The sequence below is a fragment of the Macrobrachium rosenbergii genome, chromosome 21 (assembly GCF_040412425.1).
Source record: "Macrobrachium rosenbergii isolate ZJJX-2024 chromosome 21, ASM4041242v1, whole genome shotgun sequence".
NCBI classification, from domain to species: domain Eukaryota; kingdom Metazoa; phylum Arthropoda; class Malacostraca; order Decapoda; family Palaemonidae; genus Macrobrachium; species Macrobrachium rosenbergii.
The window spans coordinates 34,105,815-34,132,491 of NC_089761.1; the positions used below are offsets into that span (position 1 = coordinate 34,105,815).

The 26,677-nt window shown below is 35.8% G+C and overlaps 2 protein-coding genes across 2 annotated transcripts; both read right to left on the reverse strand.

Annotated features, from left to right (window-relative positions):
- Positions 1-1,619: 1,619 nt before the first annotated feature.
- Positions 1,620-14,369, reverse strand: LOC136849897 (WD repeat-containing protein 55 homolog). Its single transcript, XM_067123406.1, has 8 exons — positions 14,126-14,369; positions 11,536-11,691; positions 11,265-11,309; positions 10,152-10,336; positions 9,169-9,580; positions 6,323-6,537; positions 4,926-5,106; positions 1,620-1,865 (listed from the first exon to the last, which is right to left on the reverse strand). The coding sequence occupies exons 1-8, from the start codon at positions 14,153-14,155 to the stop codon at positions 1,722-1,724; spliced, it is 1,368 nt and encodes a 455-aa protein (XP_066979507.1). The 5' UTR covers positions 14,156-14,369; the 3' UTR covers positions 1,620-1,721.
- Positions 14,370-16,265: 1,896 nt separating this feature from the next.
- On the reverse strand, positions 16,266-26,538 carry LOC136849898 (uncharacterized). Its single transcript, XM_067123408.1, has 7 exons — positions 25,254-26,538; positions 23,517-23,585; positions 21,997-22,105; positions 21,487-21,648; positions 19,912-20,055; positions 18,144-18,332; positions 16,266-17,739 (listed from the first exon to the last, which is right to left on the reverse strand). The coding sequence occupies exons 1-7, from the start codon at positions 25,315-25,317 to the stop codon at positions 17,412-17,414; spliced, it is 1,065 nt and encodes a 354-aa protein (XP_066979509.1). The 5' UTR covers positions 25,318-26,538; the 3' UTR covers positions 16,266-17,411.
- Positions 26,539-26,677: the final 139 nt, after the last annotated feature.

Below are 26,677 nucleotides of genomic sequence, written 5' to 3' on the forward strand. Positions count from 1 at the left end.
AGGGGAATTCTGAAAGGCTTGACAGGGGTGCCTCACACCAGGAAAGTTTGAGAACCACTGCTCTAAGACTTCAGTGATGTCAAATGTTTCTACCCTCGAGAATCAGATGAAATCAAATGTCATCCATACAAAAATTCATTTTTCATTAATCAGGAATATTTTGACGTGACAGGATAAGGATGAAGTCTGAATAATGTTGGGGGATGGTTCAACTCCAGAACCCCAAAAGTTGGGACAGGGTCGAGTTATCACTGATCCAGTTCTAGATACCAATCATAAACATTTCTGCCAATTTTTCCTTTTGTTTTCTATATGCAATAACAGTCAAGATAGCAATACTGTATATCATATGAAAGAAAAATTATCATACTTTTTCATGGGGCCAAAATCTATAAATTTTGTGTATTCAAAAATGTCCAATCAGGCAAGGCGTTACCCTATCACAACTCAAAAATTAAAGTATTATTACCATCATTAAAAGTACCTCCTTTCATAAACATGCTTGGCTTTCATCTACAGAAAATTGTTTGATGCACAGCATTTTCTCTGTCACAATAAATTAGCCTAATATTTAGCATCAACTACCTTGTGCTAAACAAGGTGGACTGTAAATGGCACCCAGGTATGGGATTGGCACATTGCTTTCCGAACTTTTACTTCATTATTTATTCCCTTTGGTGCTCCATTGTTACTCCTCCCTCAACTCAAGTTCTTCACCCAAACCTTACAAAGGTCTGAAAAATCTACCTTGGTGGTCATGAAGTAATTCACAATACATCAGCACCTCTAGTTGATTAAACTTTTATACTTACATACACACACTGAAAGTTAAGTGTAAAGTCAATTTTAAACTAGAAGCTATGCAGAATTATTGTTAAATGCAGGGATTCTTGAAAAAATGTTCAAGTGTAGGCTATACTATGGGGACTTTGTTAGAAAATAATTATCCATCTTAATTATTTTGTGTCCTGTGACTTTATTCTGGCCTCAGTTTCCTTGATTCAATAATCTCCTCTTTCACGATGTTTGTTTTCTTCATTTTCTTCCATTTTCTTATTTCTCTCATGCCTAGTGAACAGTTACCAATATCCATATTCCAATGCACCTTTTCATAAAAACATACACATGGTCTATAACAGGTTATTCTGTTTTTCAGTTTTGTTGCTTTTCCCCCTTTAACTACACTGATTTGGCAATGGTAAAAATCACACTGTACAATCAATATGTCACTGATGATGACCTTACTACCACCTCTATTTGCTGAACCAGTTATCATGGGGTATAAAAAATAACATGGATTTACAAAGGAATTCAAGAGGTTGTGCTAAAGATGCTGACACTTAACTTGGCTAAATGCCTGTAAGTCTTGAATAAAAAAATGTGATGGGATTTCACCAGTAAATTAAAAAAATCATCTGAGCAACGAGGCACTTTCTTAAAATAGTCTCCAGTGCCTTTACATAAGCCAAGTCAACTTATCCCATTTGTAAACTCAAGCATTCCCCCTTCCTTGGGTGAATCATCAGCACTCTTATAAAGCAAAAAAATGTAAAAATAAGGCATTTTTAAATATGAAATTCTACACAGCTATGAAAAGGAGAGTCTGAAAGTACACTATACAAATTTTAAATTCTTTATTGTTAACAGAAGATAAAGTATTTCACAAATTACCTCGAGACTATATTTTGTCTGTTAAATATGAAGGACCGGAAATTTTTTGCTTAATCTGTAGTATGACTTGGCCCAGCAACTGGGCCACCTTCGTCATCAGACTCCATCTTCTCAGGAATATCTGAGAAGAAATCGGAGCGATTTCTTCGTTTGGAAGATTCCAGGTTCAAGCCTTTGTCATGTTTCTTGTGCCCCTGAAAGAGATGGGACGATATATTTGAACATTTCATCTCTTCTTACTTCTCTTTAGTCTCCAAGTTTTTAGCACGTTGTATTAAGCTGATAAAAAAACACTGCTATATACATGAGTTACAACACTTTGAGACAAGTCTAAGAAAATCTTAATCAGAACTAAGACATTCCTAAAATAACTTACATTTAACCTAATTTCAGAAACCGTTATATTAATTTTCCTACCCGCCATACTACAGTATTATGCAAGAGAGCCAAGCAGCCTATTCTCATTCTAAGATTGTAATTATCTGACAATTATATAATCATTTCAACATGGGAGATGATGACACTGAGACTACATAACGACTAAAAAACTACACTTAACTTGAAAACTGCTTTGGACTAAGCTGGCTGCATATGTGTATGTGTGTGTGTTTAAGGCCGGGGAGTGGCACACAGTGCTAAAAAGGTCTTCAAGGACCCAGCATACTTCATGTACAAAATTTTAGAAGCAGAGATGTGCTGGCGCCACAACATGTGTGACAAGACTGATCATCAGGAGTTAAAATTTGGACTTGTTATCTGGTTCGACTATTAAAACTTTAAGGCTGGTAAGAGGACTTAGTTACAATATAGGGGTAGCAAAACCAAAAATAACAACAGAAGGGTGGCAAGACTTAAAAACTAATAATATACAGCTGGTGGGATCATTTATTAATAGTGTAAGACTGACAAAAGAAGTATTCAATATCCTTAACTAACATCACCCCATAGGAGGACACTGTTTATAGGTGGCACACTGTGCATGGTAAATATAAGGTTCTTTGTAGCATCCTTTCTTGGGCATAAGGTGCATTGCTCCTAATCTACATTTCGCTTTGGTCTCTTCTTTCTTAACTGTCCAATTTCTTTAACATTACTTTAACCATTACTATAATTTCAAACCAAATCCTTCAGGTAATCAGATGACCCCCATCTGAGTATAGAATTAAGTTGGTGGCATCACCGAATTCATATATAAGAGTAAACGTACAGTAGGCTCTCAAGGGGGAAAAAATTCAACCTTTACTTGAAAAATCATCATCTTCCTTAATTGCAGTAGAATTATTGAGGGCATAGGCTGCAGCTTCAAAAATAAAAAAAAAAATGCTTAAATTCCAACCTCACAAAAGCCACCATCACGGCTTTCCAGCAGAATCTGAGGAGCCATGATTACAGCCTAGTTCAAAATTGGTACCCTGCCATGTGAGATACTTTGGCAGCCTGGCTAAGTAACTGGAATACTGCCTTATTATTAGTTGATAGATTCCACCTCACAAAATAGCAATCAATCGATGCATTTGATCCTGTTATGGTTTTTGCAAGACTTGAGTCCCATGGCCAGTGTGGCAATAGGAAAAGCATGCAACATAATCTTCATTATCTTTACACGTTATAAGTGGAACTAAATAAAGACATAAAAGTCAGAAGTGTGATACTGACCTGATGTTTACATAGCCAAAATCTTCTTGATATTGTTTCATTAAGAGCATGTGATAATTTACATTATTCATTCAAGTTCAAAGCCTAAGTATAATACTGTACCTGTAATATATGCACTTCTGTGATTCCAGAATGTTTTATCATTGTACAGCAAGAAACAAGATTCTGGCAAAGTACTGCAAAGCATATTTAATAAGTCGAAAGTGTTAGCTGGCTCTATGAAGACAAATGGTATAAAGAAACATGTGGCAGGTATTTTGGTAAGTAGCCCATGTCAGAGAACGTGATAAACTTTGCATAATGCCGGAAAAATAAAATTTTGTTTATCTCGTAACTGAAAGATGTTTAAAGCTATCATACTGACAAAAAATAAGCGTGTTATATATGCACATAAAATATGCAATGAATATTTATTCATTCTTACTTGTAAATTTTACCCAAGACTCTTGTCAAATTCTCACATTCATCCTTTTGTTTTTAAGAATGTTTTGAATTTCATCAGAAAGGACAAAACATCAACTCTCTAAGGATAGTTAATCCCGCATCCCTCTGGTAAATTCAAGGTTTTCAATATACTACTGCATCATGAACATCAATGTCTGCGGTAACAACTCAATTTTATGTACGTTTCAAGTGAAAAAAATTTACGTCATCCACGAGGATTAAGATGCTGCTGGAAAACTGAAAGGAAAAAAATCATACGGTCAAGTTACCTCACCATATGTAAAAGTTCCCGGCAGGATAGCAATGCAAGCTTTACTTATGTCACCTTTAATCACACTTGATATATTACATGGTCTGAGGTAAAATAAAACCTAAGTTATCGGCTTCTGCTCAACACTGTTTGGAAAATTAAACAATTTTTCAGCATCATTATGACAAAGTTGTTCCACAAGACCACCAACTCAACTCTTAACTTCTAAACTCATGGGCTTCACCTGAAGAATTTGTTCTTTAATTTCAAGTGAAAACTGAAGCAATGATCAATTCCTACAAGATGTTAGAAGAAATCCAAACTTAAGTTTATAAAAAATCACAGTACTCTGCTGTTCTGCTTTTATATCTCACTGCAAATGAATTATCATGAATTCATTTTTCATGCGAGAAAGCCGATTTTGGAGTCAAACCGAAGCTAAATAAATGTAATTTTTTGGGGTATCTTTGAAAATGTAAAACGACTAAACAAAATCATACAGTGTAGTCAGAACTATGTGTTCAAGTTAGCTGAGAACAAAAATTTCTTTACTTTCATATTTTTTTATAACATTATAGTTATCTTCTTTTTGCTCCATGAAAAAGTATGATCAAATCCCTTTCCAATGATATATGATGCAATTACTAACATCTGCATCAGTTACTGCACTTAGAAAACAAGGAAAATAGCAAACATTTTGTAAGACATCATCAAAACCTCAACCAACAGAATCTGCATTTCATGGTCAAAATCCCAAAGGGGTTAAAGAGGAACAAGAGATGCACTTGGAGTGAAGTGATACCGCAAAGAACCTATGGTACAATCTACCACACACCAAACTTCAGGACAATAAATATCTTTACCTACTAATGTTACTAGAAACAATAAAAAATGTGCTCCTTACTTTCAATGTTCCATCCACTTGAACGTCATACAAAAAATCTATGTTCCAGAATCTGATCACATCGTCCATGGCGCAGGAAGCCAGGAAGGTGCCATCATGCGATATTGACATGTTCTCCACACCAAACCTCTTGTGCTGGCCAACTACGCCAACAAATCTATGAGCATAAAGGTGCACAGCTCTGGAAATAAAAATTTTTACAGTTACAAGAGAAATAAAGTCTGAAAAGGAACTGCAAAAATACACTTTCTCCAGTCTACTATGACAAAGAAAATAAATAAATACAAAATAAAACAAAAAATGATGGTATCTTGATATTGATACTGGGGTAACATACAACTTAAGAGGTGTTATAATATACTAGATTTTTTTAAAAGTTGACAACAATATCCAATGATAGAGCATCATCATCTTTTAAATCTGTACATCAACCTTTTCCCTGCAAAGTACAGCAATTCCGGTTTTCATACCACCAACACATACAGTCACTGACACATATCGTCACTGACTTGGTGCTAATATACAGAATGCTAATGCTTTAAGACAAATTTACTACACAATATCATCAAATGGTTCATTTTGTAATGCTTCTAAAAAGATAACCTACTTTATGGGGAAAAATATGTAATTTTGCCCAGAATCATTCAATGTTGATTGTAACCAGACTAATGAATATAGAATCACTTCATCTGGCATATAAGCATTTACACCACCATTCCATTTCAGTGCAAAGACTGGGCATGTTTTCTGAACCTTAGTTGCTAAACTCAAGGAGCAACACAAGATACAGACATGCTCCACACCAGCCATCTCAAGAACCCTGGAAATGTCCTGCAAATCCTGGGTTGTGAACCTTTGTTCTGTACGGAATAGACATTCCCTTATTCAGTCAAATGACTGAATTTACTCTATCCTATTTATACTACCTTTTCTTCTATTGTATTTGCCAACTTCGGCACCCTCCTTGCTTTAAGTCCTACAGATACCTCCAGGGAGCTGGAATATTGGAAAATAACATTTAGGCCAAGGGCTGGGACCTATGAGGTTATTCAGCACTGAATGGGAAATTAAGAGCACTGTTAAAAAGTTTGAAATGTGTAACAGGCAGAAAATCTCGCAACTGCATTATCAAACAATTGTTTGGAGAGAGTGGAAAGTAAGATGGAAGAAAGAGAGTGGAAAGTAAGATGGAAGAAAAAGAATACGAATGGAGGTATAGTAAAAGGAATGAAAAGGGCCAAAGGGATGCTGCAAAGAACTTTAAATAATGCCTACAGTGCACAGTGTGAGGTGTGCTGGCAGTCTAACCCCTGGATGATTTCCACTCCAAGAAATCAGAAAACCTTTCAACCTAAGACAACAATTACACTGGAAAATATCTTGTACACAAAACTTACCTGATGTTTCCATCTTCACATCCCGTCAGCAACAACCGATCGCTGATTGGAATGATACAGTTAATCTGTCCAGGATGGCCGGCATAACGATCTATGTGGAACCCAAAGTCTCCCCATTTGAAGATGAACAAGACTCCTTCTCCTGAGCCAACCACAAGGCGGGAATCATCACGAACAAGAGCCATTGCAGTTAATTCGCTTTCGTACATTTCTGACTGGAACAGAAGATATATTGAAGATTAGCAAGTCAAGATTACCTTTGGGCAACAAACACGTCACAACACAAGCTGTAAAATGTGTGAAATGAAATCAAGTATCAACAGTTTATACAAAACCTAAAGGCATGACATGACTTCACCCCTTTTCCAACGTAAACAAATGCAAAAGGATAGCTTATATATCCTCGCCTATTGGCACAGAGATATAAAAATATCTTTAAGAATTGGGAAGATTCACCCCAAATGCTGTAAATAAATTTATAATGACACTTTTCACTTACAATAATCAAATTCCCAACAGTCAAAAATAAATGTACTACTGTATGCATATAATGGCTGATAATTGTGCCATTTAATGAATTCACAGTCCTCTGTCTCTGGGATACTATTCCCTACAAAATTAAATCTGCAATTTTGACAGGACTGTCAAGGTTATCATACAAACAATAGAATACCTAACAGGTAGATGCTAAATTTTTGTAGGCACTAGTTCCAGCCATTAAACAAAAATGCATTTTAACATTTAAAGTGTGGGCGTTTTGCCATAACATCTAAAACCTTTAATATAATTTTAGTATTTCCTAGTCCAACAATGGTCTGGAGTCTAGACAAAGCCAAGAAAAGTATCCCATTCACAAAGATACATTTCTTTTGTTATCATTCACGCCTCCAATCCATACATGTATGAATCTTAGACTGGAGATGACTGGCATCCCATCTGAAGGCATTATGCAGAAGGGTGTTTACAGTATACACTGGTTGGGAGGACTCAACCGAGGTCTCTAAATATCAAGGAAATAACTGCAGCATGAATGAAGTCTCCCCACGCCCCAAGCATTTTCTGTCCAACATGGAATCAGTCACTGTGTAAATTTGTCATTACTATTTTTCTTGTGAATGTAACAATCTAATTACTTTAGAAAGGCTAAACCAATTTACAGTGTTAGAAAAATAGTACAGTACAAAAAATTGGGTAGGCTTCAAACAGAACTAATACTTCTATGAAAATAGAAAGGACTCAAATACCAAATCAACCTTCTCCATACATAATTGTTGGCAAGTACATCCATCAATCAGGATAGATGGACAACCAATTTCTACATCCATCAGTCAGGATAGATGGACAACCAATTTCTAAGTCTAAAAATACATTCCAAGTCAACCAATGGAACCTAGTGTCTTCCTCTATTCACCTACTGTACCAGCAGACTGCAACGTAGTTGAAAAATTAAGGAAACTCCAATTATTTTTACAAGTGCATACTAAATGCCTTTCCATTACACTTGACTGTAACTTCAGTATTTACAATACATTAAATAAAATTTTCGTACAACAACAATGCATGTTTAACTAAGCCATCGAAGACTGAAATGAGATGTGAGGTTTTCAGTTTCATTACACTAACAATTCACAGCCTGCAACTAATTCGACTTTCCATGAATTATGAACTCTGTCATACCCTCTACAGTAAATTTATTCCTCATCCAACTTCATGTGGAAAGAGTATCCAAATGTCAATCCCTACAGGGTATCATTATACGCCCTCATTATGAATGTCTTGGCTTGCTTTACTATCTTGTGCCAATGGATTCTTTTGTGACTGATAGTGTCAAACATAAATCTGTCAAACATTCATTTACTCTTTTTAAACTAAAGAATCAAAGGTTCCAACCTGCCCTCCTCTCCCCATTTACAAGGATATTCATTCTTCCAACTACCTTTGACATCTTGAATGATGCTACTTCCTTCACATTTTAATGTCTTGTTTTTTGGTTTATTAGTCCAAGCTCACCAACCTAAGCTCCATGATTCACATGCCTACATCCTTCACCTACCTTCCTCCCAACTTATATCCTCTCCTCAGACATAAAAGTCCATGCCTTATATAAACTGGCTGAGTCACACAGGTGGATCTCACTCCCATGTAGAAAAGACCTCAGACAAGTGAATCAAACAGTCGCAGTCTTCAGAAAACTGTTGTCATGAACACTGACCATAAAGGAAGCAGCAAAACTAAGTAACTATGCATTAAATTATCACTGGACATGACCACCAGAGCATCCCACACGACTACCCATTTCCTAAACTACCAGGACCCAATACAGTTTAAGCAACCCTTCTCTTGAAATAAAATCAAACAATGTTTGGGCATGCAGAAATGCACCTTGTTGCTTTAATTTAATGGTAAATATAAAGTTACCCTGCTCATCTTATTTGCAATTTTTATAATTTTCTCTACCAACAAAAATGGCAGCTATAACTCTTATCAATAATTTTTAGAATAGAATATAGAATTTAGGCCAAAGGCCAGGTGCTGGACCTAAGAGGTCATTTGGCGCTGAAATGGAAATTAACAGTAAAACTATCTGAAAGGTGTAAAAGCAGGAAAACCTCACAGTTGCAATAAGAAACAACTGTTAGAAGAGGGTGGAAAGTAAGATGGAAGAGAACATGAACGGAGGTACAGTAAAAGGAATGAAAGGCGTTGTAGATAAGGAAGCGTTGTAATGCCTACAGCACACCGATGAGGTGCTTTAACCCCTATGGGGTCCATCATTTTTAGATGGAATTGATCTCTCATAAAACGCAGGCCTTACATACCAAGACATAACTCAATCGAAGACTCACCTGGGCCTCCAGACGTTTAGCCCGTATGTTGATGCCTGACAGCGAACCGTCGCAGAGAGTTGCCGCCAAATACTTTTTGTCTCCGAAGAGAGAATGGACAGTTTGTTCACCACATTTGTAACTAAAAATAGATTTGTTTTTTCTCAAGTCCCATAACTTGACAACACCGTCATCGTCACCTGTGGCACAAATATTTTCGTCAATTTCGGTAAAGCTGTATATACTTGCTTCGTGGGCTTCTTTGAAATGTGCCTTTAGGGAAGAGTTCTGAATGTCCACGATGGCAAAGGACTGGTCTTTGCTAACACTGTAAAGAACTTTGCCGTCGGCACTGTAACAAACGGTGCGGCAGGGTTTGTCGTGATGGGACAATCTCGTCACTTCTTCGGCTGTGTCCCGGCTATAGCGATATCTAGAACATGAAGGTCAAACTTAGGCAATTATTTATTATCATCTGACATCTTTAAAGTGAATACAGTAGTAAAACCTCAACCTAATAGATGCTTTGGGGGTAAGGCTTTCTGATAAGTTACAAAGTCCATTCAGTAAAAACGACACCTTATTATAGCCTGTACTTGAATATTTTCTGGATATCTTACAGCTAAAAGCAATTCCACATAGTTCTTAACCCGTAATTTACACTTAACATCGGACTGAATTTATCTAAAAATATATCACATCTAAAATGGTAGCATAGCAAAAAATAATGATAATGTAGCTAATAAGTAAAGAAGAGTGTCATCAATTTTTTTTATGTAAAATCAACGCAAAAACAGGCATATGTTTCAAACCCAATATTCAATATCTCATTGTATACATGATTTAAAGGATACAATTCTTATAGGTCTCATGCACTGAAATAACCAATGGAAGTGATTCCCCAGATAAACCAAGAGTCAGTAATCATCACATAACATTTCCTGAGGACAGAATGCTCTTGACAGTCTTATAATGGCCCCCATTCACCCAACTGAATTACTCACATGATGATTTCTCCATCCATGGTGGCAGCTGATAGCAGTTCGAGCTCGGGATGGAAACATATGTCAACTGCACTGGAATCGCATACAATGTCTGGAGGATGGTCTCTGTGTGCTTCAACAGAAGGTTTAATGCCAAAGACCTCCTCAATGGTGGTCTCCGGCACTGAACTCGAGTCACTGTCGGTCTGTGGATAAAGATACAAATGCAGTATTATCATTATTATTGTTATTATATAAGTATGTGCAATCTACAGGATTGTTAGCTGATAGTCAGTGTGCATATAGGAAGCAGTTAGGAACCTGCGATGCTCTTTTAGACCTGAAATGCGGCAATATCCCCTACGGGGTTCATTATCATTATTATTACATAATTGTAAAAAACATACATTAAGGAAATGAGAAAGCCCTTACAAGAACAAGACAAAAAAAAAAAACACAAATGATCAGAACACTGAACACCTTCTAATACTTACAGAAAAAGCCAGCACAATAGTTTTCTTTTACAGAAAACTAAAAACCGCATGCCTCATACAATGAGAAGTCTAAGAATAAAACAATGGCCTTTCTATATAAGACATGAACATGAGCAAGAATATGGAAGAAAGTTGCCATAAAAGCCTTCAAAATCCGGATGCTTTGACTGTCACCCATGAAAATGGAGTTTTTTAAGTTCACTCATTATAAAATCAAGGAATAACAAAAAAGTATGGAGGTCTGAATGTTGCTCAATATAACCTCAAATTAACTGAAATTCAAATAAAACCCAAAATATGCTACAAAGGGTTGTACTATCATGGTATTGGCTCATCATAAACCATGCACGGTTTCTATAGATACTTGGTGGCTGGATATCTAAACTTCCTTGTAGAAAATCTGTTTCAGTCTCTAAGGAAGGAGGTTATGTGAACTGTTTACTTAATTATTAATAAATAACAACATTAATATTTCCTACAAATAAAAAAAGGAAACTCCAAACATCTTGAAACTTCATTTTCAAATCAAGGATTACATGTCAAGGAAAGTTACAGATAAAAGAATGAAATGCAGTTTTATTTCAATTTTCCAAAATTCTTAAATGTAACCTATGGACTAAAAAGTATGCTTTGTACTCACATCTGAATCATCATTCACACTGATGTCAGCTTCGCTGAGGGCATCCTGAAAATATAATAAAAAAATAAAAAAATATGACAATGCCTTGATTCTAAAGTGAACTCTTAACTGATAATGGGAGTAAGAACACATAATTGTCACTTATAACTACAGGCTAATAGCATCTTGTGAATCATCTGTGAGAGAACACAAATGAAAAAATTTGCAAAAATAAAAAAAATATTTTAGCACAATACAGAGCAACCAAGTGTGCCCTAAACAGTCAACGTACTTCAATATCAGGTCCGTTATCCCCGATGGAGGAATTGCCGTCTTCTGCGCCATTTTCTTCTTCACCAGATTCAATATCTTGAATGGCGACTATGGGAAACAGAACGCCTCCCGGTGGAATTTCTTCGTCAGAATCATCTGATTCTGGGGGGTCTTCCTGGAATGAGATCATAATCGTCAAAAGAGCACACTAATAACAATTTCGATCAAATGGTGGGATGTTTAAAAATTGTCTGAGTGTTACACTGTTAATCATACATCCTGATAACCATACATCACATACCATATAATCTTTTATACATAAAAAAAAGCATGTAAGATACATATGAACATCAAATCGTAAGAATGCATCTCTGTGAAAACATCAAAATTATTCCTAATATTCAGTTTTATTAGCGAACATTTAGTTGCAACATCTAGCTGTTTCAGCATTTCATCATATCGTTAGTAATTAGTCCATACTGGTGCAGTGTATCACGTCGAAAGCAAATTTCAAATACTATATTGTATATGTATAAAAATAATCATTCATAAAATGACAAGGTTAAATTGATGCAATTTAGAACTACACCTAATCTAATGCCCGACTTAGCTGACCTAACTATATAATCCTTACATGGCCTGGGAAATCTTGCCCTGGCCCCTGTTTAAGGTATTTCAAAAACATACAGCCACCACCTACTGTGATATAGGCCAGTAAAAATGCCACAAAACATTCAGCAAACAGCGTTTTTTTATTCTTATCTTACAAGCTGAATAAACCAGGTTCAAGAGAATATCATTATGCCTCTTCACTGTAATATATAAAATTGAACAGTCAGATAAATCAATCGCCTAGCTGAAGAATCATATGACAGTTCTTTCGTAAATTCTAATGGACAAACAACTGAGACGGTCAAATCAGAGAAATATCTCAGTTGATGCAATTGCACATACCCTGAGGCACAACCCAAAATGACATCTGTTCCTGTGATTGGGTATAACTATAAATCTAATGGATCTAAGCATGACAAACCATCAGGCGTTCCTTCGCCACAAAACAACCGTGTGGTGGGTAGGTGATCTTGAGTTACCTCGAAGAGGTTTTCACAGCAACCAACAGGCATTCAAATGTCTTCCCGCTTACGAAGTTATGAAAACGAATAGCGATAGAAATAGCAGAAAATTTTTTAGGTTACTAGACGAAAAAAGATATATTTTTGGACTATAAACCTATGGTATATTTTATGGAGTAAATGACCTAGTAGGCATATCTATAGCAGGTATTTCAGAGGAAATATAACCTCATCAGACTTAACTTTACCTAACCTAACCTTGGATGCCAAGTCCTAACCTGGCTACCGTACCATACCTTACTCTACTGTAGGGTACAGTACCATATCCTAATCTATCCTGATGTACCCAAATGTACCGTAACCTACTGTAGGCTACTGTACCATATCCTATTCTACCCTGATGTACCCTACTGTAGGCTACCAAACTGTAACCTGCTCAAGCCTCCCATACCCTACTGTAGGCAACCAAACCATATCCTACTCTAGTTACCTGTACCCTACTGTAGGTTACTGTATCATCACTTACTCTAGTGTACAGTACCCAAATGTACCATAACCTGCTCTAGCCTAACCTATCATCAAGTTCTCTAGCTTAATGTACCTTACTGTAGGCCACCGTACCATACCTTACTCTACTGTAGGCTACTGTACCATATCCTACTCCAGCGTAACGTACCCTACTGTAGGCTACAAAACTGTAACCTGCTCTATCCCCCGTACCCTAGCCTACTGTAGGTTACCATACCATATCCTACTCTAGTCAACTGTACCCTACTGTACCTGCTATGGTACCATCCATTATTCTAGCCTACAGTACCCCATTGTACAGCAACCTGCTCTAGCCTACTGTACCATAACCTACTCTAGCCTAATGTACCCAACTGCAGGGTACTGTACCATAACCTATCACAGCCTGCTGTACCATAACCTACAGTACCCTACTGTACCGTAACCTGCTCTAGCCTACCGTACCATCACCTACTTTAGCCTAATGGACCTACCTGCAGGGTACTGTACCGTAACCTACTACAGCCTGCCGTACTGTAACCTACATAGCCTGCCATACCGTAACCTGCTCTAGCCTACCGTACCATCACCTACTCTAGCCTAACGTACCCAACTGTAGGATACTGTACCGTAACCTACTATAGCCTGCCGTACCATAACCTACAGTACTCTGATGTACCGTAACCTGCTCCAGCCTACCGTACCATCACCTACTCTGGCCTAATGTACCCAACTGTAGGATACTGTACCGTAACCCACTCTAGCCTGCCGTACCATAACCTACAGTACTCTGATGTACCGTAACCTGCTCTAGCCTACCGTACCATCACCTACTCTAGCCTAACGTACCTAACTGTAGGATACTGTACCGTAACCCACTCTAGCCTCACGTACAAACAACAGCAACAATTCACAAACAACACCAGAATAAGTAACCATTACAAACAAGCAACATGGTCAACATATAATAAAACACGCGTCCCCCTCATACTTACAATCCCCTCATACTTATAACCGCCTCATACTCACAATATTAGGAATGAAAGACCTCATTTTCATCACTACGTCTCACAACAACACATGAGGACCACTTGTACTTGGCAGAGAACCCATCTCTGGTATATGCTTTACAGGTGACTGTTGATCTTCCTTTCAAATACTAGATGGAGGATTCTCCTTTGAATATTTTGAATTTTTTCTTGTGTGAAATTGTATTGGGTAAAATTGTATTGGATAAAGCTGTATTGGGTAAAACTGTGTTGGATACAATTGTATTGGGTAAAATTGTATTGGGTAAAATTCTATTGGGTAAAATTGTATTGGATAAAGCTGTATTGGGTAAAACTGTGTTGGATACAATTGTATTGGGTAAAATTGGATTGAATAAAATTCTATTGAGTAAAATTGTATTGGATAAAACTGTATTGGGTAAAACTGTGTTGGATACAATTGTATTGGGTAAAATTGTGTTGAATAAAATTCTATTGGGTAAAATTGTATTGGATAAAACTGTATTGGGTAAAACTGTGTTGGGTACAATTGTATTGGGTAAAATTGTATTGGGTAAAACTGTGTTGGATACAATTGTATTGGGTAAAACTGTGTTGGATACAATTGTATTGGGTAAAATTGTTCCTTTTTTTGAGGAGAAAAAAAAAAAGACTCAATAAGTAACAATTTCTATCAGTATTCTTTAGGCAGATACCCTTTTAATATCTGAATTTTAACTATCTCACTTGGACTTCTACAAGTGGTTAATTTCTTCAATATTCTTTCATATTAATAGAATCACCATTTTTTATTTTTTATAACCCAAGGATTTCAAGAAATCTTCCTTTGTACCATGAACTATATGTTTGTAGATTATTATTATTATTATTATTATTATTATTATTATTATTATTATTATTATTATTATATACAGACAGAAGAGATCAGATTCAATAAATAAATAAATAAATAAATAAATATGTAAAAATGTAAGTAAAATACAAGGAGAATTGTTTTACAGTCTCATGACGATTTTACTTTCCTGACAGGATAAAATGAAACACTCTGTTTTTCTAACATTTAAGCGTTTATTAAATACGTTATTGGAAAAATAATTGTCTAAAGAAAGCGTTTTGCTTACAGCCATAAGAAAAATAATTAGAACTGGCCAAGACTTTGAAAGATTATTCTTGCTGGAGAAATAAAAATATATTCTTTCATGGAAATATAACAATTACACTATATATATATATATATATATATATATATATATATATATATATATATATATATATATATATATATATATACATATATACATTTATATATATATACTGTATATATATAATTTACACACACACACACAAACACACACACACACACACACACATATATATATATATATATATATATATATATATATATATATATATATATATATATATATATATATATATATATATACATACAGTAGAACCTTAGTTACAAGAATACAGGTTTATCAGTTGCTTCAACTGATTTATCAGATATGTATTCAACACACCTCACTTATATATATATATATATATATATATATATATATATATATATATATATTATATATATATATTATATAATTATAATTCATTTAGTTTAAAGCTCACTTTCCATACATACTAATTCTGCGTCAAACTCTGTAAAGGAGAAAAAGAGAAGAATCTATTCAAAAATAAATGTTCGCTTTTGACAGCTAAGATCACCTGAGTACGCAAGAAACTTCAATCACAGATTTTTGTTATACAACTATACGCTACTTTGCAGAAAGGCAAATTGGACGGGATACCTTACTGCAGTGGTTCTCAATCTTTTTTTTTTAATGCTGGCACCCTAACTAATGTAATCATGACCGTGGCACCCCTTCTTCACAATCCCACCATATCGCATGAATTAACTTCTTGTTTAATGAATAAAATTATTATCCATACTCAACCCAAAACCAGCACACTGTACATGCAGCAGACATATACTGTACAAACAAGAGCATATCAGAAGACTTAGATAAAGTTATATATTATATATATATATATATATATATATATATATATATATATATATATATATATATATATATATATATATATATATAAATATTAAATATAGTAGACACACTGATAATAATTATATGAAGACTTCTGAAAACTTTCTTTTTTTATAAATGTTCATTGAGAGAATCTAGCCAGGACAAAATTCATGCCAATCTTGCGGCACCCCTAGGCACTGTCTGTGGCACCCAGTTTGAGAATCACTGCCTTACTGTTTACTATTTTTTTTTGGGGGGGGGTTCCACTCTTAATGTCATTAAGAGTGGAGGGAACAGAATAAATTGCGGGGTGTATATGAACAGTTTTACCTTTGCTAATGAGATTAGGACTAGAGAAAGGATGTGTTCTCACCTATGAATTTCTTCTTTATATCTTCACCTGAAAATTCTTATGGACAGAATCAACACACTTTTAACCCGAGAGAGAGAGAGAGAGAGAGAGAGAGAGAGAGAGAGAGAGAGAAGGTGATAAACAATTAAATATGACAGAATAGAAAACAAAACAGATAAACCTGAATTCAGGAGACATCAGCAGCAGATGAGAGCAGGAATGCGAATTTGCTCCTGGCTTAAACACTTGGAGATCAGAAAGACTTCACAACTGCACTAGGGAAACTATTCCACATTCTATAGTTGTAGCCAAAATAAAATTCCTGATAAACTACCTGCATGAACAAAATGTCTCGGTGATATCTGAATGAATTTTGCTAAAAGTTTGTGAAAATATTCATCTGATTCAATCCCTTAGGACGAATAACTTCTGACAGACGTTGGTGTATATTGAAATATTTCTTTCACTGTAAACCAGCTCATTGGGCACAACGCCTAATTTAGACTTCGCATGCGACATCCCAATCACAGGTTAGAATATATTAATCACAAACTGAGTGAATACTTGTGCCATCAATCATAAAATATTGTTTGTCTATTTGCACAAGTCTTGCCAAACTACACATAAATACAGCAAATCCTGTTTCATGTGATTCTGTATTCTATATTCTTCTGCACCTTGTACGATAAATAGATTGAATTCTATGCACATCATATAGTTCTATATATACCCTTGATACTCTTGTGCAATGAACAAGTGAATTGGAATATATAGGCCTATTACTTGCTGTGACTCTGTAGTTTAGAGTATCCTGTACGATGGGCATCTAAGTAACCAGGAACTATATCACTTTCTATGAGTCTATAACTTGGACACTTCTGTTCACTGTAAAAAGGAAGAACCGAAACCCCACTTCAGAATCTCGCAGAGCGATTCGGCCGTAGGCCTTCGATAATCATCTCCACGTGGCTACCTGGCGCCGAAGAGGAGCACTTGGTAGAAAGCGCTATGGGGAAGCTCAGTTGGTCTAGGGCATCTGCCTGACTACCCTCCCTGCTTTCTAGGGAAAGGTCATCGTCCGGGCACACTTCAGCCATGGACACGTAAGGAATTGTGACCGTGGAGTCAGACAGGTGGTGATAAGGGTAGGCTGGAAGAGACGCCGTGGCGGGGCCAGAGTATGGCGGAGGCAACAGGAGTAGACTGGAATGGTACGCGTTCTGTAGGTTGTATCCGTAGGGGCTGGAATGGGAAAGGTGATGATAATGATGATGAGTTTGATAATAACTGTAATGTCTTGCTTATAACAGTGAAAACACCCACAAATACTACTGTATCAGATATTCAGGCAGCGCTGCCTATGACCAAAACATTGGTCAGCCAAACAATCTCAGATGAGTCATTCCGTTCCCAGCCAATAGGAGCGGGACCCCCTAACCCCCCAGCTTCGACAACCAATAAAAAACCCACAAAATCTACTATATTATACCTACTACTATGCTAATGAGACTAACACTTCTGTTCAACGAACTTGCAATAATATATCAATGAGACTAACACTTCTGTTCAATGAACTTGCAATGAACTTAGCATGCAAGTTAATAAATACACTAAAGAAAGAGACAGACAAAGGCAGAGAGACTTACTTGTATCCTGGAAGATGAGGAGAAACCGGAGCTATAGTCTGAGGATTTCTGAAAGGCGAGGAGTAGACCGTCTGCGATTTCCAGGGCTGGATCCGGATGTGGTCCGTCCCGTAAGCAGCGCCGAGGGTCGAGATGCCTCGGCTGGGTCTCCTCTCGACGGGGCGGCTTCGGCTTCTCCTGATTATGAAACTAATATGGAAGAAAAAAATATAAATATATTAAAAAGACTTTGGTTTTTAATTTTGCATAATGTTGCGTAAGTGGGGCATTCAAATATTCAGTGGTTTACTATATATATATATATATATATATATATATATATATATATATATATATATATATATATATATATATATATATATACATATATATATATATATATATATATATATATATATATATATATATATATATATATATATATATACAGTACATATATATACATACATAAATATATATACAACGATACTCAAATGGCCCAGTTACACAACACAAATCATAATTACAAAGCAAAACATATTCCTACTTAATTAGCAAATAATCCAGAGAAACCAAAAACAGGATCAATTTACAGATACTTTTTTTATTTTCCACTGATCACAGGATCTCAATTTTTAGCCAGAAGTGCTGTGGACGACACAGATAAGATAACACGCAGCGATAACGTCTTTTAATGAGATGCTGTTTTCCACAGCTTACCTACTGTGTAAGCTGTTATCAGCATTCATTAAGCCAAGCAGGAATGTTACAATGATTTATTGTGAATTTATTCATTTTCATTCAAAATTATTTGTGAATAATTTCCAAACACCTTATTATTATTATTATTATTATTATTATTATTATTATTATTATTATTATTATTATTATTATTATTATTATTATTATTATTATTATTACAGAGACTCATTTTGAATTTATTAATTTTCATTCAAATTATAAGTGAATTTCTAGACACCTCCCTAGTTATTATTATTATTATTATTATTATTATTATTATTATTATTATTATTATTATTATTATTATTATTATTATTATTATTATTACAGAGATTCATTTTGAATTTATTAATGTTCATTAGTGAATTTCTTTACTTATTATTATTATTATTATTATTATTATTATTATTATTATTATTATTATTATTATTATTATTATTATTATTATTATTATTATTATTATTATTCAAAATGCTTCTGTGTAAAAAGAGGCGGATAAAAAGAAAATAAAAGAAATAAAGTGAAAATAAAATCGAACATAATATGTAATGAAGCGAAAAAGTGAACAGTGACATTCATTCTGTAAATCAGAGTTTTTGCCAAAATTCAAAATGATTAACATTGGCTAATCAAAATGACTGTGAATGAAGTATATATATATATATATATATATATATATATATATATATATATATATATATATATATATATATATATATATATATATATATATATATATATATATATATATATATATATATATATATATATATGTGTGTGTGTTGTATGTGTGTGTGTACCTGTAGATAGGTAGATACATACATACATACATACATACTGGAGCTGAAAACACTACTCTACCCTATTGATTCGCGAAACTCCATACAGATAGCAGGTGATAAGCCAAGACAAAGCCTCACAAGTCCAGGTGCGCTCGAGGAGAGAGAGAGAGAGAGAGAGAGAGAGAGAGAGAGAGAGAGAGAGAGAGAGAGAGAGAGAGAGAGAGAGAGAGAGAGAACTGTATATGAGAACCAGTACTTAAACTCACCGACTGACCCTCTCCCTGAAGCAGAAATACCAAAACATCATGATTAAGACGGCTGAAAGCACGGCGATGACTGTGCCCACAGAGTCTGGCATTTCCCAGGGCGCGCAGTCACAGGACAGATCTGTCTTCCTGAATTTGCAAGACCTGTGTGAGAAGAGGAGAGGTTTATATGTATATGTATATGTATTGTATATATATGTATATAGACATGTATGTATATATGTATATATATATATATATATATATATATATATATATATATATATATATACACATGGCTTTTTCCTTCATCCTGTCATCTTCCATTTTCTCCACACGACCAGACCACCTCAAAATGCTCTATCAAATCCTCATTATCTCCCTGCATTTCTAAACCTTCTTGCCATCATTACCCCCCTATAATAACATGTACCCAATTCACCTACACAATTCACATGTTATTCATTTTATTTCCCATTCAACATCCACACCTCATTTCCTCCATCATATGCATTCACAAGCATACATAATTATGTATTCTTAGTTATATATACAGGATTAAAGCAGCATTCAAAGAATTAGTGAAACATTTAATAAAGTATTTAATTCCTGTTCTCCAAATTATTCATTTGACACAATTCTCTGAAGCATCAGACGAGACTGTCCAGGATTTATTTACATATGAAAGCAACTGAACAAATTAGCGAACATGTTAACTTTCACGCAAAAGCAACGGTAGTGACCTTGCACTCTACCCCCAACCCCAACCCACGAAACCCCCCCCCCTCTGGAAAACAAATTGCTAAAGAATTGCAACATCTAATTTGCAATGCAGATCTCACTAGCTTGGCCGCAATCTACTCTGTCAACAACTGGGGAAAGCACAGTTATTCTGTAACAAAGTAGTTATTCTATAATAAAGTAGTTATTATATAACAAAGTAGTTATTCTTATCAAAGCAGGTATTCTATGACAAAGTAGTTATTATATAACACTGTAGTTATTCTGTAACAAAGCAGTTATTCTATAACAGTAATTCTACAGCAAAGTAGTTATTAAATGACAAAGTAGTTATTCTATGACAAAGTAGTTATTCTATGACAAAGTAGTTATTCTATGACAAAGTAGTTATTCTATAACAAAGTAATTTTTCTATCACAAAGCACTTATATTCTATAACACTGTAGAATCTCCCATATTCAAGTAGATATATTCTTCCTAACAAACGCAATATATACATAAATACATTAGATCATAGCCATTCATACATATATACATTAGAAAATAGTCATTCATACGTATAAACATTAGAACATAATCATACATATGCATATTTACATTAGAACATATTCATTCATACATATATAAATTAGGACACTGTCATACATACGTATATACATTAGAACATAGCCATACATAGATATACATGAACTATAACGCAGTATACTCTCGGTATTCAACCACAATCGACCCAAACTTGTCATTCTCAAGCTACGAGACACATTATCGATCAATATGTCCTCCCATTAGGATAAATATCAAGACTTACTTACTCGTTATGTCCTCCCATTAAGAGAAACATTAAGATATACTTACGAGGGACAGGAACACACGCTTTCCCTACAGAGGAGGCCTCCGGCGCAATCCTCCTGTACAGAGCAGTTCTGCCCTACGTAGATCTGCGCCAGGGGAAGGCACGTCCCGTTGAAGTTCGTCGGAGGTAGGAGGAATGTGACATTTTTCGAGGGGACGTAGCCACTGCGGGAAGGGAAATGATGATGATAGGATGATGATAATGATGAATAATGATAATCGTTATTATTATTGCATACTCTAGCTTCACTTGTACGAAAATAAGGAGCAAAAAAATCACATAAAAACAAAAAGAATCACAAGCAAACAGAATAGTCCTTTTGACTTACTAACATCATGACAATAATAATAAACAATAGCAGTGATAATAAAAAATTATAAATAATAATAATACTTATTATTACTGTAAACTCTAACATTACTTATATGAAACTAACCAAAAGAAACTCCCGGAAAAACACAGAAAAAACACAAAGGAATCGCAAGTAAACAAAACTCTTCCCTTAGACTTACTCGTTGCACGAGCACGTACAGTTTAAACAGTGACTGTTAACGTCCAAACAGTCCTCGTTTTTGTTGCAACATGCATCTGCCACGTTACTCGCGTTGCTTGCAGTCACACCTGTAGAATCAGGACATAATAACAGTCTTTTATAAAGAAGGAGAAAAGTAAACAATAAGTTCACTACGGCGTTGGAAGGACAGAACACGGAAGAAGAAGAAGAAGAGGAAGATGCCAAATCTTGACAGTAGAGAGAAAGAAGAAGCACTCGATGGCAGGAGAGATTTCCTAACGTTAGAACCCAGTGAAAGAGAGAGAGAGAGAGAGAGAGAGAGAGAGAGAGAGAGAGAGAGAGAGAGAGAGAGAGAGAAGATTAACGTTTCTAGTAGGCCTATGATTTATCTCTCAAGTCAACCAGTTATATGCTCTTGTTATTAAAAAGATTATTTCTGTATTGATAAAGTTATCTGTTTAGGAGAGAGAGAGAGAGAGAGAGAGAGAGAGAGAGAGAGAGAGAGAGAGAGAGAGAGAGGGGAGGCTGACGTATGGAAGGTCTGAAATGTCAACACATTAAATGCCATGGTAACGCGCTTCAGAAACTCTTTTCTTTATAAACATGCTCTCTCTCTCTCTCTCTCTCTCTCTCTCTCTCTCTCTCTCTCTCTCTCTCTCTCTCTCTCTCAAATAGACTACCTTATCAATACAGAAATAATCTGTTTAATAACAAAAGCATAACTGTTTGGTTGACATGAGGGATAAATCGTAGGCCTACTAGGTATGTCAAAATCTCTCTCTCTCTCTCTCTCTCTCTCTCTCTCTCTCTCTCTCTCTCTCTCTCTCTAAAACAGACCACCTTATCAATACAGTAATAATCTGCTTAATAACAAAAACATAATTGGTTCACTTAGGGTATAAATCCTAGGCCTACAAGACACGTTGAACTCATAATACTGAGGACTTATTTTACAAAACACTTGCAATAAACAAGTAAAAATAAATGGTCTATTGTCCGTAATGGTAATTACCGGTGGTTGTTGCGTAATTATTATGTAATTTGCAACAAAGGCATAATTATGATAATATGATGGTGGGGAAGGGAGGTAGGGAAGTCGTAAGTGATGGTGAAAGCCTGCGCATGCGCGGAACTCAAGGGGAGAGAATCAGTTGTCATGCAATGTGTTTGTGCGTTTGTGTGTGTGTGTGTGTGTGTGTGTGTGTGTGTGTGTGTGGTAACAAGCCAGCTATCGTTACGATAATAAAATCATAATGAAAGTAAATTAGACGATATTCTAGTTAAAAAACAAACATTAAAAGTTTGCAAAATCAATCTAATCTCCATATTTAACCGTTCATACCTGCTACCAACATTTACAACAATTTCAATATTAAAACAAAAGCAAATCTAATTAGATTTCTCTTCAAGGACGACGAACGACATCAGAAAAAAACTATATATTCTTCTCTGCAGTGATGACCAGCCACGCCGTTACGCCATTTTAGAGCATTCAGTCAATCAACGAACGCCACTTACCTATCACGGGGTCATTCGTGGTCGTATCGACTTCTGTGGACGCCGAGATCGTTGAGTCTCCCATGGCCCCTGAGGTGTATAGAAAACGGGAAGAACGAAATGAATAATAATAATACTTTCTCTCTCTCTCTCTCTCTCTCTCTCTCTCTCTCTCTCTCTCTCTCAATCAGGGAGGTTTTTTATGGCATCTGCTATTTTTAATATTGGCCATAAAACATTGTTTGAAGAAAACTCTCTCTCTCTCTCTCTCTCTCTCTCTCTCTCTCTCTCTCTCTCTCTCTCTCTCTCTTTCTCTCTCTTAATAAATCATTAGTTGAAGAAATTATAACGTTTTAATCAAGGCATCTGCTATTTTCAATATCGACCATAAATCATTAGTTGAAGAAATTATAACCTCTCTCTCTCTCTCTCTCAATCAAGGAGCTTGTGCGTGGCATTTTATATTATCAAAATTGGCCGTAAATCATTATTTGGAGAAAATAGGAACGTAGATCTCTCTCTCTCTCTCTCTCTCTCTCTCTCTCTCTCTCTCTCTCTCTCAATCAGGGAGTACGTATTTCACAGAATTTTTCAGACGATAAAAAAATCCTTATTGAATTCAACAGACGAAAAGTGTCTGAAGGAAACAAAGACTGTAAGAATCAGAAATACAGAAGAAAGAAGAGATTTCCAAAGTCGCCGACGATTGTAGTACACCAGGCGCCGATTTATTGATCACATGACTGTTCTAGTTTTCAGTGACTCATTCACCTTTGTCTGATGCTATTTAAATCTCTCTCTCTCTCTCTCTCTCTCTCTCTCTCTCTCTCTCTCTCTCTCATCCAGTATCTCTTCATATACAGTATATAGACAGAAAGCAAATCCTCTGTCTGTCTGTCTGTCTGTCTCATATATATATAGGCAGAAAGCTCTCTCTCTCTCTCTCTCTCAGAGCATCCAGTATCTCTTCATATATATAGGCAGAAAGCAAAACCTCTCTCTCTCTCTCTCTCTCTCTCTCTCTCTCTCTCTCTCTCTCTCTCTCTCTCTCTCCAGAGCATCCAGTATCTCTTCATATATACAGGCAGAAAGCAAAACCTCTCTCTCTCTCTCTCTCTCTCTCTCTCTCTCTCTCTCTCTCTCTCTCTCTCTCTCTCTCTCTCTCTCTCAGAGCATCCAGTATCTCATCATATATACATAGGCAGAAAGACAAAACCCTTATCAAGTCTCTCTCTCTCTCTCTCTCTCTCTCTCTCTCTCTCTCTCTCTCTCTCTCTCTCTCTCTCTCTCTCTCTCAAAACCATAGAAATGAATGAGGATTAAAATCCTAGGGATAAAAATTCATAGGCCTATGGCATAAGGAAGCCTTATGAATGTAAATCACTTAAAATGTCCTTCAGATATCTAAAAGTATAGGCTTATGATGAGAAGAATCCTTAATTAGGACACGTGATTTACTGTGTTAATAATAATAATAATAATAATAATAATAATAATAATAATAATAATAATAATAATAATACACTGATAATTAGTAAGTAAAATATATATATATACATAAATAATAAATATATATCAATACATAATTAAGGAGTTAGAGCTGTTATATATAAACTTACACAGATATTATTATTATTATTATTATTATTATTATTATTATTATTATTATAACAAAAGAGAAACTTCACACGAATTCCAACAAATATTCAAATCACACACACAAGACTTATCAACCCAAGAGAGAAGCCTTCTTCCTACCTGTCAAGCCACATGACGATATTAACAGACATCCGGCTAAGATGCGTCGGAGATTAACAAGCATAGTCTTAAGATGAATGTTAAAATAAATGTATTATCCGGAAACTGCTCATTTCCTCCATCTGTCATGAAGGCATTGAAGCACGAATTATAAGTGGCTGAATGGCGAGACACTGGAATCAAAGCATTTTTTGTTCTGATGCGTTATCTGGCACTCTCGAATAGTTTTTTTTTTTTTTCTGAACGAATCACGCTCTTCAACAAGTTTCCAACAACATTGCTCGGTCTTCAACAAGTTTCCAACAAAATTGATCGCTCTTCAGCAAGTTTCCAACTACACTGCTCCCTCTTCAACAAGTTTCCAACTAAATTGCTTCCTCATTAACTAGTTTCCAACAAAACTGCCTCCTCCTCAACAAGTTTCCAACAAAACTGCCTCCACTTCAACAAGTTTCCAACAACATTGCTCGCTCTTCAGCAAGTTTCCAACAAAATTTCCTCCTCTTCAGCAAGTTTCCAACAAAATTGCTCCCAGTTCAGCAAGTTTCCAACAACATTGCTCGCTCTTCAACAAGTTTCCAACAAAATTGCTGCCTCTTCAACAAGTTTCCAACAACAGTGCTCCCTCTTCAACAAGTTTCCAACAAAATTGCTCCCTCGTCAACAAGTTTTCTTCAACAAGTATCCAACAAAATTGCTCGCTCTTCAAAAAGTTTCCAACAAAATTGCCTCCTCTTCAACAAGTTTCCAACAACATTGCTCCATCATCAACAAGTTTCCAACAACATTGCTCCCTCTTCAACAAGTTTCCAACAAAAGTGCTCCCTCTTCAACAATTTTCCAATAACATTGCTTCCTCTTCAACAAGTTTCCAATAACATTGCTCCCTCATCAACAAGTTTCCAACAAAATATTGCCCCCTCTTCAACAAGTTTCCAACAAAAGTGCTCCCTCTTCAACAAGTTTCCAACAAAATTGCCTCCTCTTCAACAAATTTCCAGCAAAATTGCTCCCTCTTCAACAAGTTTCCAACAAAACTGCTCCCTCTTCAACAAGTTTCCAATAAGTTTTGCAACACGAATTTGTTGAAGTTGCTCGTTGTGCATCACATTTTTACCACTTCATGAATGCTAAGTCTTCCTGTATATAAACACTTCACTAAGGTCTACAATAAACTAAAATAACCCAACAAAATAATATCCTTCCAGCCCTTTCCAGTCCTACTCCGACAGGCCGACGACAACTCACGCGAGCTCCCGAACACCAGCGAGTCCGGGAAGGCACTGATGATAAGCCGCTGGAACAACCAGGAACCTGGATCCCCCCCCCTCCTCCCCCCCCCGCCCCCACTTCCCATTAATTATTTATACTAGACAGACCACTCTGCTGTATCCTGTTCATTACCGTCCTGCCGCTGTGTCATG

Excerpts from the sequence above, each read along its gene's own strand:
- LOC136849897 (XM_067123406.1), bottom strand. The coding sequence starts at position 14,155 with ATGAAAATGAGGTCTTTCATTCCTAATATT. Across the intron at positions 6,538-9,168 it reads CTAAACGTCTGGAGGCCCAG|TCAGAAATGTACGAAAGCGA; the intron begins GTGAGTCTTCGA and ends CTTCTGTTCCAG. Across the intron at positions 1,866-4,925 it reads AAGTGGATGGAACATTGAAA|GGGCACAAGAAACATGACAA; the intron begins GTAAGGAGCACA and ends CATCTCTTTCAG.
- LOC136849898 (XM_067123408.1), bottom strand. The coding sequence starts at position 25,317 with ATGCTTGTTAATCTCCGACGCATCTTAGCCGGATGTCTGTTAATATCG. Across the intron at positions 20,056-21,486 it reads AGCGTGTGTTCCTGTCCCTC|GTCTTGCAAATTCAGGAAGA; the intron begins GTAAGTATATCT and ends CTTCTCACACAG. Across the intron at positions 18,333-19,911 it reads TTCAGGGAGAGGGTCAGTCG|TTTCATAATCAGGAGAAGCC; the intron begins GTGAGTTTAAGT and ends CTTCCATATTAG.